Source organism: Mytilus edulis, chromosome 2, assembly GCF_963676685.1.
Source record: "Mytilus edulis chromosome 2, xbMytEdul2.2, whole genome shotgun sequence".
NCBI classification, from domain to species: domain Eukaryota; kingdom Metazoa; phylum Mollusca; class Bivalvia; order Mytilida; family Mytilidae; genus Mytilus; species Mytilus edulis.
This window is the reverse complement of record NC_092345.1, coordinates 7690609-7707784: the sequence shown is the minus strand read 5'-3', so window position 1 is coordinate 7707784 and position 17176 is coordinate 7690609. Positions and strand designations below refer to the sequence as shown.

Sequence of the window (17176 nt, the reverse complement as noted above, 5' to 3'; positions counted from 1 at the left end):
TATATAGGTTCTAGGTGGTCTACTGGTATTGTTATATGGGTTCCAGATGGTCTAGTTGTATTGTTATATGGTTCTAGGTGGTCTATTCGTATTGTTATATGGTTCTAGGTGGTCTACTGTTATTGTTACATGGGTTCTAGGTGGTCTACGTGTATTGTTATATGGGTTCTAGGTGGTCTACTGGTATTGTTATGAGGGTTCTAGGTGGTCTACTTGTATTGTTATATGGGTTCTATGTGGTCTACTTGTATTGTTACATGGGTTCTAGGTGGTCTACTGGTATTGGTGTATTGGTTCTAGGTGGTCTACTGGTATTGTTATATGGGTTCTAGCTGGTCTACTTGTATTGTTACATGGGTTCTAGATGGTCTATTGGTATTGTTATATGGGTTCTAGCTGGTCTACTTGTATTGTTACATTGGTTCTAGGTGGTCTACTGGTATTGTTATATGGTTTCTAGGTGGTCTACTTGTATTGGTATATGGGTTCTAGCTGGTCTACTTGTATTATTATATTGGTTCTAGGTTTCCTTGCTGTTTAAATTATGCTTACAAAACAAATTTTGAGCAAGGTTTTTGTATCGTGAAGTAAAATAAGATCAATAAACCCCGTGAATAAATCGTTGTCGATGTTAACATGCAATCTGGTTGATGACTTGTTTTGATATTGTAATCATCATGTTTATTCAAATTGGCCTTATTCGTTTTGTGTGGCCTTCTAGTTTTTAACAATTTTTATTCTTATAATTGTGCTGTTTAGAAATCACTGGAACAATCATATACATTGTATACTGATGAGATAATAAGAACTTTTTATTTGACCTACATAATGATTCAAGAATGATCAAAATATGCGATGTGTTATTTTAACTTCCAACGTAATCTACTAGTGTCCGTTCTACAGTAAAGTAATCTTTATGTTTCCGTGACAGCCATGCATACCAAAATTGAAATTTGAAAAACAAGACATCGGTATACTTTGATTTACAGAATAATTTTTCTGGAGTTTGTGGATTGACACTTATATTTACGTTTTCTACAGCATACTAGACGGTGAACTTATTGGATATTTCCGATTTCAGTAAAGAAGAATTCTAGATAAAAGGAAAAACAAAGGATCGGACTGATATAACAGTTAAGTTGACATTCCACACTGTATAATATTTCTTGTAAACATGTGTATAATAAATCTTGTTAAATGTTACAATTAATTTTTTTAGTTTTTTTGCTGCAATTTAAAGGTGATTTTTGACTATAACAGACTATCATTAACTGAGACTTATCGCTGAATATTGATACTAGAAAATCAACGGTCTCAATTTTTAATTATTTCTGGACCACCGTAGTTTTTCTAGTCTTTTTATATAGCTTTACTTGTGTTTCGCACCTTTTTGTCGTTTCCTATGTTTTTGTTGGTCTTGCTCAGGCTGGTCTTATTTTTAATTGAATCTAGGTATATTTTTTTGAAAATTTCATAAGAAAACGCAATTAAATGTTGAAAGTTTTTTTTCAAATACAAGAAAGATGACTTCTTTTAGGTTACATTATATTTTTTTTAACAAAACTCGTTGTAAAGCTATTTCAAATTTCATTACTTATTGTTCATTTAGTTCAATAAATGACCTCCGCTAAATGATCGTCACTAATCACGACAGCTTACATATACTCCCATTACAAATTCAAACTTAAGTTAGTTACTTCATGAACGTATAGTGTTTAATTTGACCCTATGACAGTTGAACTTTTTAAATAAATGAACATCTACATATTGCATTACACGAACGAATAATTTGAAATGTTTTAAGATTGAAGTATTGAAAAAAAACCTACCTGAAATATGATGCATCGTCCTTCCACATTGTTGTTTATCTCGAATAAATTACAGAATGGCTGAAACCAAATTATGATCGTAAAATGATCTTGTTAAAGTTATCACTTTGGGCATTAATTCAAAACCTATTCGTAACAATAAATAAATGGAAACTAACGGTTCGCCAAATGCTCTCATAACCAATTAATTCTTGAAAACGGTAACAGACTTTTTGTCTGGTACAAAAACGATGAACCATATTGATATTATTCAATTGTCTAAAAATATATCAAATACTTAATGAACATTTTATTTTGCAATCATATTATGAACACAAAGCTTGAAGTATTTATCACCAAAGGTTTAGAGAACAAAACGTTTTTTCTCAGTTAGGATTGAAAGACAACGATGGGTGTTCAAAGAGGAATTAATGTAAATTTGTTTTGTAATGACATTCCTCCAAAATCGTCAAAATGCCATTAGCTTGATGAAAATTAAAATATACTGCCAAGTTAAAGGTATAATCTATATACACTTTTGAAACTTGATGATCAGTTGTTCATTGACGACATTGAATCATGGTATAACGTTAAAAAGGTGCTTGGAAAATTTAACCAAACATGTATTTAGCTATTGAAAAATTGCAATTATTATTCGTCATAAATACTTAAATTCTGATTCGTTAAATAAAGCTATAAATATTCATTAAAGCGTCAATTTATGACTATTACCTGTTTTTCGCTCAAAAGGTGTTGAACATTCATTAATGTATGACCTATTTTCGTAAGTCAACATACTAATTTTGCAATAATAAATTACCTCATACTTATCGCAGTTTGCTGATACACAAGAGTACGGATCTAATTGTTCTAAAATATGAGAGTAAATAAATTTGTATATAGTTTAATTATCTTGATGACTAAAATAACAATCAAAGACGAACTTGATTTAATAACCCCCATTTAGATAGCTTTGTAAATTTGACGTCATTAACATACATATAACCTTAATACAACAAGTTGGGAAAACCACAGGACAAGTAAAATATTTCAACAGGTATCTAGTGAGCATACTAGTATGAAAAAATTCCAACTTAAAACGCCAAAAAAGACAAAAGTAAAACAGCAAGTTTTAAAACACTTTTTTTTCAATACGAATCTGTAAAATATTTAATGAATAAGATGTGTTTAAAGATATTATTTTTACATTTTTTCTGATCTATTTTGTTTATTGACCGTACTGCCTCTTTTTATGTTTCAAATAATACATGAATACCAGTACATCAAATGAATGGTGAGTAACTAACTTAAATTATCCATATTTCGGGGTGATTGATCTTACAAACCAAAACATCAAGGTAACTATAATCTAAGACAGTTAAGAACTATATACTAGGCATCTAATACAAGAATGAATTGTGAAATAAATTAAACAAATAAGAGACAAATGATACCATAGGTTTCAAACTCATTAGTGCAAAACGCACTGAAAATGTTATGGTAAAAACAAAAACGACAAGAAGATAAACAGCAGTATACAAATCTCGAACTCACAATAAAAACATGGGATTAATTTTACTTTATATAAATGAATGATTTCAAAATAGATGCCAAAACAGATTGACATATCTTAAAATATTTCTTGTTGTTATTTATGTATTATTGTCATTTTATTTATTTTCTTTTGTTACATCTTCTGACTTCGGACTCGGATTTCTATTGAACTGACTTTTAATGTGCGTATAGTTATGCGTTTACTTTTCTACATTGGCTAGAGGTATAGGGGGAGGGTTGAGATCTCATAAACATGTTTCAACCCGCAGCAATTTTGCGCCTGTCTCAAGTCAGGAGTCCCTGGCCTTTGTTAGTCTTGTATGATTTTTAATTTTAGTTTCTTGTGTATAACTCGGAGTTTAGTATGACGTCCATTATCACTGTACTAGTATACATATTTTTAAGGGGCCAGCTGAAGGACGCCTCCGGGTCTAGGAGTTTCACGCTACATTGAGGACCATTGGTGGCCTTCGGCTGTTGTCTACTCTATGGTCGGGTTATTGTCGCTTTGACACATTCCACATTTCCTTTCTCAATTTTATGCTACAAATACATTGTATTCAAATATAATTTAACAAACTACACCTAGATATTTACCAAAAAAATATGCAAACATCACAAACTATGTATTCTAGTCTATGCTGAAATTCGAATGTAGAAATATGTTTTGTATTTTTATCGTTTGGGAACTGTTTCATTAACGTATATATTTTTAATTGTATAAATGATGTATCCATATATTAAAAACAAAGAAGAGAAGATTAACTCTAAAATGCACAAACTGAAGTAAACAAATATTTCATATACATACGTAAAGCAGGAACATCTGTTGTAGGTGCATGTGTTGTTACAATAGGCATCTCTATTTAAAAAAATCAATAAAAAATAAAATTGCACATTAGTATGACGAAAATTTATAGATATGAAAAAAATTGAAAATATGGGCACAGGTTCAAGATATAATAACAATATCAATGAAACTTTACAAATGCTGTCAAACAAGATACATTTCTAAAAAAAACAAATGTATGCCATTCTAACAATCTATAGTAGAGTTGTCTGTATCTGTTGTGCAATAGGGCATTCATATTCTGTTCTAAAATATGTGATAAATTTTTGTGAGAGAATTATATGTTTGACATACAACGGTTAGTTTCAACGCACTAAATTAAAAATCCCCCTATACCAATCAGAATGCATTGTTTAAAGATATATACTTTATCTTTGTACCCATGTTATGAACAGGTTTGCGTTTTTAAATTCATCACAATTATATGATAATAGAATTTAATTAAATGAAAATTAAATTCATTTATTGAATTAACATATACATGTATTGAGACTCGACAAATCGAGTCGTCCTTACTCTTATTATGCTAATTTGAGCATGTGACAACCGAGTAGTAAAAGTCCGTGCATTTTAACGGTCTCTTTTACCTTGAAAACCGAACAGAGTGGATGTTAAAAAATTAAGAGAAATATTTTACATACACTATCAAGATAAGTATTGTTTTAATTAGTTCGTTTAAGAATTCATATTTTGAATTTAATTCGGATTTAAAGATTTGATTTCTGTTTTTTGTAATAATTAAATTAACTTATTTCTTCGTCGAATTTAACGTGCGGATGGGCCACGTGGTATTGGAAAATTTTAAATGAATAATTTTTACTAGTACATGCATTGCCTAAATATTTTAATTTCACATTTTAATTTCTCCTTGATGCAGAATGTAAAAGTATTATACCTGTTATAAATCGTAGAGGCAGGTATGTGTATGTTTACAGATTAAGTTAATTATTCTTATTTATATATTGTACACGTCATTCTCGTGATATACATGTACCGGTGAGACATTTATTTAGATAAGAGACAATTTAAGGAATTAAATTATTGATTTAAGATCAAATGATTGAGTTGATAGATATGAGTAAATTAAAATTGAAGCCGATGCATTGATACTGTTATAAAAATAAATTAAATTAAGAGACAGATGATACTAATTATGCGATGTTAGTCAGTACTTCAATTTTTAACCTATTTCGTTTATACAAATGCCTAGAATTGGTCGACGGAGAAATGGGAATGGGCGCGCACGAGTGCCCGTTGTTGAAGCTCAACCACCAGATAGACGACGCGGAAGGAGGAACCGTGCAGTTACTGCACCAGGAATTCAAGATGTGGGGGCAGTTGTTGGTGAAGTACAAGCACCTCTTCCTCTACCAATCCAGGCTCCGTTGCCTATTGAAAGACAACCTGCCTTGCAAGGTCCCGTAACACCAGCGCTGAACGTACAAGCGCCATTTGCGCAAATTGAAATTTTAGCTCCTGTACCAATGCCCAATCAAAATGGTGAGATAAATAATGATCCTATGCTTATACCTAATCAGTCAGAATGTGATGTTTACGTATCTCAAAATTTAAAAGAAAAAATATGAAATAGAGAATACATAGATTTGTCATTACTTCTTTATCAAAACTTTATTAGTCAAATTGACAGACCTCAAAATGTTATATATAAAGGCAACAGTAGTATACCGCTGTTCAAAACTCATAAATCCATGGACAAAAAACAAAATCGGGGTAACAAACTAAAACCGAGGGAAACGCATTAAATATATCAAAATGTTATAAGTTATGATAAAGCAGCCGGTTCACTTGTAATCACATCAAACAAAACAGCAAAGTTAAATCTATTCAAAACATTGAGTCATGGACTGATGCATTTATAAACTATATGAAAATATTTATTCAACGTTTTCCAAATTTAGCTAATGAATTGACCACTTATATGTCAATCATTAGAGGTACACAAGTGTCTTTTGAGAAGATTTATTGTTATGACCAGCAATTTAGATTAAGAATGGCAAACAATCCTACAAGATCTTGGTCTTCCATTGATGGCATTTTATGGTACACCGTCATAGCTAATGGGGAACCGGAGGGTAATACAATTCAAAGGACAAGTGTAGGTAATCGACCATGCTATGATTACAATTTTAAGGGAGCTTGTCATCGACAAAATTGTTTTTACGCCCATTTATGTATGAAATGCGGAATGGCCCATCGAATCAAGGATTTAGACCTCGAGGAATCAGATTCCCTGCCTTCGAATGGCCGCACCACACACATTTAACAATTAAATTTTATATTTTTCAGAATCTTTAATTAATCCGATGGACATATGGTGTCTTGGCTTTACTCCGATCAATGTCACAGAATTATATACTCCTTTTCAATTACCCAAATCAACATGATGCAATGATATTATATAAGGGATTTTCTGAAGGTTTTATGTTAAATTATTTTGGACCACGATGTAGGATTGAATCAAAAAATTTACATTCAGTCATCCAAAATCCTTGGGTGGCATGGGAAAAAGTCATGAATGAAGTAAAAAATGGTCGCATAGCTGGTCCTTTTTTGACTAGACCTATATCTAATCTAATGTGTTCGCCTATCGGTGTAATTCCTAAGAAAACTGGTGGATTTAGATTGATTACGCACTTATCTTTTCCGCCAAATTTGAGTGTAAATGACTTTATTGATGAAAAAAATACTACAGTAAAGTATTCGTCTTTCGACAATGCTATTGATTTGATTAAAAGATTGGGTTCAAATGTGGAAATTGGAAAAAAGAACATTAAATCCGCCTTCAGATTGCTAAAAATTTATCCAGGGGACTTTGATCTATTAGGGTTTAAACTTAATGAATATTATTTTATAGATAAATCATTGCCTATGGGGTACTCAGAATCAAATTGCTTATTCGAAAAATTTTCAACTTTTATTCAATGGCTGTCATAAATGAGTCTAATTCAGATAATCTTGATCATTATTTGGATGATTTTTTATTTGCCGGTAAAAGCAATACTGAGGATTGTAAAAATCTGATTAATAGTTTTGATAGAGTATGTTGTCGTCTTGGAGTCCCAATTGCTCATGAAAAAACAGAAGGCCCAACAACAAAACTTTAGTTATTTAGGTTTACTTATAGACACAGAAAAATTTGCTAAACCAAATTGCAGAGGACAAAGTATTGGAGTTAAAGTCGAAAATTAAATGGGTATTGGGTAGGAAAAAGATCACTTTAAGGGACCTACAATCTTTGTGTGGGTCATTAGCTTTTTGTGCAAAAGCTCTACCTGCAGGCAGAGCATTTAGCAGACGAATTTATTTGGCAAGTAGTCACGCAAAGAAACCGCATCATTATGTCAGAATCACAGAAGGCATGTATCAAGACTTATTGGTATGGGAATTGTTTTTAGACAAATTTAACGGCATTAGTTACATGCTCGACATTGATTGGACTTCAAATTCAGTTTTACAACTATTTACTGATAGCGCTGGTGGTTCAACAAAAGGGTGTGGCTGCTATTTCCAAGGTTTTAATATGGGCTTTTCTTAAATGGCATTGTAGAATGGTCTGGTACTGAAGTTCTCAGGGATATATCATATTTAGAAATGATACCTATTGCACTATCTGTTTATTTATGGGGTAATCTATTTCAAAAAAAGAAAATTTTATTTAATTCGGATAATAATGCCGTGGTTGAAATTTTAAATAAGAAGACGTCAAAATCTATACGAATTATGAACCTTGTTAGACACATAGTATATTGGTCGTTATTAGGCAATTTTAACATAAAAGCACAGTTCATTCCTGGTTATACAAATATAATTGCAGATTGTATTTCTCGTAAAAAATTTCAGAAATTCAAAAGTCTGGCTCTGACAGCAGATACACATCCAGCTACAATTCCGGAGGAATTTTGGATCATTTTAGGCCAGAAATAGCAAAGCTATTGGGCGCATCGAATTCTCAGAACACATGGAAAACGTACAACAATGGACTGACTTCATTTGTTTCATTTAGATTAGAAAAAGGTTTAGGAAATACACGGCCGCCCAGTATTTCGCATTTAGTAAATTATGTTGCTTATTTATCAAAATTAGGGTATGCTCCTGCAACGGTTTAGGTGTACTTATCAGGTTTAAGCTATTTTTTACGAATAAATGAGCTCACAGATTTGACTTCATCGTTCATTATACAAAAAATGTTGAAAGGAATGGACAAATTATATGGTGTAGTAGATAGTCGCAAACCTATAACTTTAGAAATATTAGCTCGATTAATAAACTCGTTGCAATTTGTCTGTTCTTCAGTATATGAATGTACGTTATTTAGATCCATGTTTTTATAAGCATTTTTTGCATTTTTGAGAATTGGTGAAATTACAATTAATAGAAATACGCAACATGTCATTAACAATGACGATGTCAATGTTTCACATCATTCACAATCTGCATATATCACAATTCCCTTTTCGAAAACAGACCAAAAAGGTTTATCTACAACATTAACAGTTGAAAAGTTTAATCAAGTAGGTATTTGCCCGGTGAGATTGTTATTAAACTTTATTTCAATCAGACACAAAAACAATGGACCACTTTTTTGTCATTTTAACAAAACCGGTGTAACACGATATCAATTTTCTAGTGTACTATGCAAGACCATGAAATTTATTGATTGTAATCCAAATGAGTACAACACGCATTCATTTCGAATAGGTGCAGCTACACATTTTGCTATGAATGGCCATACTGATGAAGACATTATGACTTTAGGTCGTTGGAAATCTGCATCCTTTAAACGTTATATAAGAATTGAGCTAACCAAATAACTTATAATTTCAGCTTGTCTTGGTAATGAAATATGGATTATTGGTTCTTCAATAATATGCAGTGCTCGTGATCACTCAAAGAACAGACCTTCAGGTAGTAATTTAGGTCTTTTAAAAAATAATAATTGTTTTTTGCGATGGGCAGGCAAATCTGGTATGAAATGGGACGATGTTGTCGGCACCGTTAACAGCATAATTAATTTATGCAGCAAAATTCCACATGCGTTGATATTGCATTGTGGTGAAAATGACATAGGAAATGTACCAAGTTGGTGCTCTGCTATATCACATTAAATTCACAATAGCAATTCTGTCTCGGATGCTCCCAAATTGCTCTCATACATGGTCAAGCATTCTTCCCAGGCGTTCATGGCGTTACTCAAGCGATTACCATGCCATGGAAGTTACAAGAAGAGAATAAATAGGGGAGTGAGATCTTATATACTCAAACATGGAGGATACGTTATCAAATATCCAGATTTTGACGACCGTCATCCAGCGCTATATTCTGACGATGGAGTACATCTATCATTTATTTGAAATGATATTTTCTTGAATCAAATTCAATCAGCACTTGAAACATTCATAAAGTATCCACATTGTGTTGTATTTCCTCACGATCACCTTTAATTTAAAATAAACATATCTCATATTGACAATGGATGGAAATACATTTATTTTGTGAAATTTGGTTGTTATATAAATGTTGAATTCGCAATATCTTTTATTATTTTGACTGTTTAAATGTTGTTAAGTTGATTACAGAATTGGAGATAACTGAATTGTCATGGGTAAATTTTGTGGCGGATTATCATTCTGTACTAAAGTCCGAATTATAATTTTGGCGAAATTTACTTCATTTTATGCAGACTATGGATAGCCCAGCTGCTAATTCTGAAATATTGCTGAATGAACCGCCCTTCAGTACACCAGCTTTTGATCGCCCAGCTGCGATACAATGATTAGTTCAATCGTCATCAACATTTTATTGATTGACAAATATTTTGGTTGTGTACTGTTGTTGTAACAGTTGTTGTTGTTTTATGAATGAATTTTGATTAAATGTTGCCATGACAATTCAATATCCAAACAAAATTAGTGTTTGTTATTAGTTGTAGTGAAATTCAAATCAAGGCATCAATGGCGTCTGTTCGTCAATTCTGATAATTAGTTAATTTACACAAAGTGTATTTTTGATCAAACGATATATTCAATAATGTTCCTATATCATTGTGTAGCGATAATTAACAAACAAAACATTCACACTATTAATTTCGAAAGTTGAAATGCGCGTCAATGACGATTGTTTTTTTGGATGTCAGTCTAATATACGAAGAACAGTATTGATACTGCATAAAACCTATCATGATGGAACATTGAACACTACATTACCCAATTCTCAACCAAAACAATTAAAATAATTATTTAACTGTTAATAGTAAATTATAGTTTGCATTATATAAAGAAAAATTATGACCTTACGCAGGTCATTATTGTTTGCCTTCAAGAATATTCCATTGAAATATGGTATCGGCTGGGTAAATTCTTCGAAAGAATAACCCAAAGGAACTCTGAAAAATACTTTCTTTTATTAATGTAAAGATTTGTAAACACTGAATTTTTAGTTATGACCATATCAATGATAATTCATGTCAACACAAAAAAGGAAATACTCAAAAATACTGTACAGAAGTGCTGACTACTGGGCTAGTGATACCCTCGGTTAATAAAATCTCTACCAACAGTGGCGTCGACCCAGGGGTTGTAAATAAACTCATCATAGTTACCTTGATTGACATTTTGTATATATGTATTTAGAATAAGAGAAACACTTAGAATCTAATTTTTTATATTTGTAATGTAAGTAATCAAATGCCTGAATATAATTACAAGAGGTGAGGTACATAGCTTGTCTAATAAAACTTTCGAATATTATGATATATATATTCGTGATTCGCACTACGTATGTCAGGATAACTCACATAAATTCAAGAGCAGCTCAGCCAAATATTGCTTATAGAAAACATAAGTCTGAAAATTCTATTATTTAGAGCTGAAAGTTGTATCTTATACGCTTTTGTTTGCATATTTTTCTAAGTTTCTTTGACAAAAATAAATAGGTTTCTCACCAATTCTATCTGCACATGCTTGGGAATCGCAGTAGCAGGGTCCACGTTGATCATCTAATTTTAGAGGTTCGTTACAGCGATGTATACAAGTATCGCCGTGACAGTGGTCCAGCTGTAATATAAACATAATGAATGAACAATAGATATTTGGGTAAAACAAATTAACAGTGCGTATCTCTTTAATATGTAAGTTTCTCGAATGTTATGAGGTTAAAAACTGTAAGGTCGATTCTTGAATGTTTTTTTAGTTGGAAATTCTTAGTGAAAGGAGTGAAATTTCGTAAAACTTAAGGCTATTGTAGAAATGCAGAGACGTACCTCATACACAGAATAAAAGTATACAGCGATTAAACTTCATCCCAATGGTTATTAGCAAGAAGTATTTTTTTTTAATTTAGAAATTAATTATTTTAAACAGATTTCTTTTGTCTAATCTCTCAAAGGAGTGTTATGAATAACACATTTACTTTACGGTGGATATACAATATTTGAACTCATGCTACTGAAATATCGTGGTATCAAATCGCGTAACACTGTGCCCGACGCGCTAGACCACTCGACCATCTAAGCTATACAAATAATACGCTTTTGATGGCCGTGTGTTACCTTTTCTCGTCATTTTTTATCTAGCGTCGAAACATAGTGCATGATATATAAGCCATGCAGATGGAATTGTTACAAATCAGCTGAATAATCTATTGTAAATGATCCTACAAATTAATTATATTATAAGTACGTCTGAACCAGTGACGACTCAGATTTTCTCCATCAGATCACCAAAAGTGATGGTGATACAAGGCTGTATATATAATTTGTCTAAATAACAGCCCAACAATGTTAGATCTGTTGAATTGCGTTAGCAAAATGTTTGTTCTTCCCTGGCCGGGATTGAAACTCATATATTATATATGTATAGATTATACAATACCGTTTTCCATATTGGCCCTGGTATCCTTCCGAGACTCCAATATCTGCCCGTGGCTTTATCCAAGGGCCGATATTAGTCGAGGGCTGATACCTGGGCCAATATGGAAAAGACATGTTATAATCTATTCATCATATATTCAAGTTATACAGATAAGAGAGAAATAAAGATCAATTATAACAATTAAATGAAACATAACAGGTAAACTCTAAAACATTTTATCACAAAAGTATTTTCAATTATCGTTAATGATGCAATTACGTCACGTCATTTGAAATCAGGGCACCATCACCAATATACTCTTTTTTTGCCCCGGGCAATTTTGAGGTTATAACATATGGAAAACCTAACGTATTCGTAACAAATATGTGATAAATATGAATTGTAAATGCCAGGAGTCTTTTTACGTTTCAATAAAAGTGACCGTGTTCTGTGTAATAATAATAAAGAAGTGTGCCATTTAACAATGCATCGTATTGATGAATATGTGTAAGACAACAGCATGTTGTCGACGAATCGTTCTATACTACCAATAGGACAGATAAGCAAAATATAACAAAAACTAGGTAAAGAATTCGTAGAAAATAAACTAAAATTAAAAACCAATTGTTCAGAGAACAATTGAAGGTCTTTCCATCAAAACAATGTATTTTGATATGAAAATTGTGAAACTAAGTTTAAAATGTCATTTCAATCGTCAAATGATAGCTCCTAGTAAGCTGATTCCAAAAATATATTGTTTCCATACATTTTTTTTAAATAAGGGAGATAATTTGTTACTTCCGGTTTGAAAAATGTTACTTCCGATTATATTTGAATATTTACTTGACACTGATTCCAAAAATATCTGGTTCTATATACTTTTATATTAAAAAGTACAAAAAAATAGCTATTTCCGGTTTACAAAAGGTCACTTCCGGTTGTTTTTTACAAGGTTAAATGGTTTGATATCTTTTTCTAAAAGTTGTATATCTTTATCATGTATACATATAGAATAAAAGCAAAGGTCAAAATCTAGAACGTCAAATTAAGCTATGACCTTGAGATCAGTTTCAAGGTCATAAACCAAGGACCTCAAATCAAAAGACCATAGGTCTTTATTATATTTAGTTAATGAGTTATATCACCAAACGCGTATTTTTAAATACAAGAGGGGAGAAAACTCCCTTTTACATTCAACGTACGCTTGCAATCAAAATTTACATCTTACGACATGTCGCAACTAACAATTTAGTAAAAATAATTTGTTGATATCTTATACAGTCTATGGATATAAGTGAAAATAAGCCAAATTCAAATATTAGAATATGACCTTGACCTTTGACCTTGACCTAATTTTCATTTTTTGGGACCAAGGACCTCAAATCAAAAGATCCTAGGTCTCTATCACTTATGATTTATAAGATAGAAATTCATATCACTTATATCAGATGCATAAGGGGAAATAACTCTCATATGGAGCGGTCATATCGCTTCGGTCAAAATAGGACAAATCATGCGAAGGATATAACGAGCAATTTTGTAAAATAAATTTGTCATAATCTTTTACGGTTGCGAAGGAGATGCGCTAACAAGGAAAACAGTGTTTGGGGAGATAACTCCTACAAAGAAAAGTATTCGTTTACGCAGGGTAAATTTCAAAAGTGCATAAACTGTTCGATATCATATACCAAATATCTAAGCGACATATTGCGAAACAAATGTTTATCGCAAGAACAAAATTAGGCGGAAGAAAAAAAAAATAATCAGAAGAAAAACAATAGGTCTTTCCACAGAAAAGTGGAAAGACCTAATAATCAGAAGAAAAACAATAGGTCTTTCCACAGAAAAGTGGAAAGACCTAATAAACTAGCTTACCGAGTAACACCTAGCAGCAAACTGACCATTATCGCGATAAATCTCACAACCCTGAAATGAAATATAATAAAACTTTCCAACTTTTAACCTAATAAACTCATCATAGATACCACGATTTAATTTTTTTATTTACGCCAGACGCGCGTTTCGTCTAGAAAAGACTCATCATTGACACTCGAATAAAAAAAAGTTGAAAAGGCCAAATAGAGTACGTATATGTAAGTGTTATCAGTGTTACCTTACTTCTGAACTAACATTTGTACTCATACCATACAGTTCATAGTTATATATAAAATGTGAAAATAACATACAACGAGAAGGAGTATGTTCACGAAAAGTCCATATTGATAGATATCTGACAAATAGAAAATAAACAAACTCTCACACATTAGAAAACTTGTGATGTCATTATGAAGTCGTTATTTTTTTTGAAACGGCTCAGTCCACATGCAATGACCCCAATCTTTTGTTAGGATGTGTATTGGACCCATATAGTATAATCAGATGACTGAATGATACAAAAATTTTAAAAGTATTAAATGTAATACGATTAAAAAAAACTTAACACGAAAGTATTGTAGTTTTGACGAATCATACAAATTTTCACAGAAAAATAAGTAAACCGATCGACTGGTGCTATTAGTGAAAACGATCCAACTGACTTTGAAATTTACTGCTTAATCTTTAATTTTTGTAGTTTGTAGGTACTTCCATTTTCAAGTTTCTTGGTTTCTGAATACATTGTTGTGATTTTACATTTTTTGAAATATATTTTCACAAAATTGTTATACCATTTTCATCACGAATACCTTTTGGTTTGTTCCATTAACACTTTTAATGGTTTTTTCTTTCCAAAATAATTTGTCAGGAGGGAAAATGATTAAGATTTTTTTTCTCGTGGCCCTAATTAATTTCAAAATGCCAAATCATTTTTAATTTAAACGAATGAAACGTTCTGCCAGTAAAATAAAATTTAGCCTAAATTTCTCAAAACTTGCTCAAATTGGTGTAGTCATCTTATCAAAAATAAGACAAGAGATGTTTGTCTTGATAAAAAAAAACTTACTTAAGTTTTCATTTAATGTCTGTTTTCTCTGTGTAGATATCAAATGTCAACTGATTAAAGGAAATGGATGACGTCTTGTGTATTTTTTCAGTCATGTCGGGTTTGTTTGTAATGAAGTTTCCAGGTAACACAAAACTAACCTGTGATGGATGACATGTCACATTGAGACAATGGAGAGCTGTGAACAAATAAAAACGCTGATTAACATCTAATTATTATAGTAAAATCACTCACATATGTCATCTTACGAGTTGTAAATTAAGACGTCGCGTATAATATTATGTAAGATTACCTTTTCTCATAAGTCCCTTGTTTATACAAAAAGCAAAACAACCACGAACTTAAAAAGGAACTATATAGTTCCTTTTAAAGTTTTCCTCTTTTCAGGTTTTGACAGTTTTTGTTTCAGCAGAACACATCCTTTCGTGGTGGTAACCGTACAACTGATTATTTTGCATTGTTTTTCGGTGTTTTTAATCGGAACATTTTTTTGGCATCGAAATAACGTTTTTGTTAAAAACTCAAAATTCTGAGGCCAACCTTTTGAACAGGTATATACCCTTTTATAAAACTTTAATTTCGCATCACTTCCGATTGAAAATAAGGGAAGAACCACACCTTTGTTATGGTTTTGATACATTGTTACTAAAAATTTCTAATGAAAAATTTCTAGCTAAAGCATAACACTAAAAGACACATTCAATTAACTAATTTATACTTTTATTGAATCAGAACCTCGAGTTTCAAGTATAAGAATTTCAAAGTAGTTCTAACTAAAACTGAGAACGGAGAGAACGTATTTTGATCCTGTCATTGCAATCAAGAATATAAACCAGTGTGATTGAGATATAGTAATAAATTTGGTTTTCCTCATACATTGAACAGATCCTAGAAAATAATTTTTGGTTGTTAGACAAGAAAGACATTCCAAAAAAGTTTCAAAATTAAATAATTAACAAACATTTTCTGTATACACATATCCTGATGAAAATGCAATTTGATGATGATACAGAAAAAAGAGAGATTTACCTGTTTTCTTCACACAATCAGCTGTATCACAATAACAGCCATGTCGGTTAATAGAATCATGATTGACACAATATTCATTACTATTTAACTGAAATAAATATATCAAATATAAGAACGAAATCTGCAAGTAGACGAATATTTGAAATTGACAATGCATGCGTGACAAGGAATATATATACTACAGGTTACATATCAATATCATTAATTCTTTTTTGTTAACATAAAAAAATTTATTCATCTAATCTTGCTTGTTACAAATTTCACCAAGAGTCCAAGCTTCTCTTCATTTACCCTGTTACACTCCACTGAATATCCAGGGAAATAAACAGTTGATCCATCTTATTAACTTATAAAAAAATTATACAGATGTATAATTGTCTTATACAGAGACTTATCAATGCTAAAAATTCTTCTTAATTGACAATAACATCGGACATCTTGATTTATATGTATCTACTCTTTTCTTAAATTCATTTTCAAAAATACTAAAGACATCAACAATTTTGTTCTCTGCTCGGATACATAACATGACTTATAAATAGAAAAACTAAATACTGTTAACATATAATTCATAAAGTAATATTAACTATCTGTGATTTTATATCCAAATATCATTATTTTTTCTATTATTCGGTGATACCAACTATTATCAACGTTACGTAATAACTATTTTAACATGATTAAAGTTAGAATCCACAAAGATGACATAAAATATACAAATCAAAGAAAAACTATTGGAGTGTTAAGAATTTTTGTGATTTGTTTTTTGTTTTACCTAAATCGGAAGTGCTCGTTAATGTCAATATATTTTTGAAGCAAAGTTTTTTATAGTACAATCGTTGAAACACCTTTGTATAAAATTTATAATGATAAAAAATATCGGTTATCGCGCGAACACGATTTCCTTTTAAAATCCAATCAAAGAATAAGAAGCAGAAATTAACAAATAGGTTAGGGTCAACATACTGATACACTTATTCGATTCGTATTATTTATCATGCATGCAAATGAGTAACTTTCTTAATAATAAGTCTATAATTGAATAGTTATCAACAATGATAAAGTTCTTAATATATTTGAGATATGTTATTGAATGATTAAAATAATCAAATATGTAAATGATTCC

The 17176-nt window shown here is 31.3% G+C and overlaps 1 protein-coding gene across 1 annotated transcript in view; it reads right to left on the bottom strand.

Annotated features, from left to right (window-relative positions):
• Positions 1-17176, bottom strand: part of LOC139511357 (uncharacterized) — a 56309-nt gene that overhangs the window by 19748 nt on the left and 19385 nt on the right. The window contains exons 6-12 of the mRNA XM_071298009.1: positions 16051-16138; positions 15162-15199; positions 13956-14006; positions 11174-11285; positions 4174-4224; positions 2629-2678; positions 1830-1889 (exon numbers count right to left, since the gene is read on the bottom strand). Coding sequence (XP_071154110.1) covers positions 1830-1889; positions 2629-2678; positions 4174-4224; positions 11174-11285; positions 13956-14006; positions 15162-15199; positions 16051-16138 — 450 coding nt within the window. The remainder of the gene's footprint in view (positions 1-1829; positions 1890-2628; positions 2679-4173; positions 4225-11173; positions 11286-13955; positions 14007-15161; positions 15200-16050; positions 16139-17176) is intronic.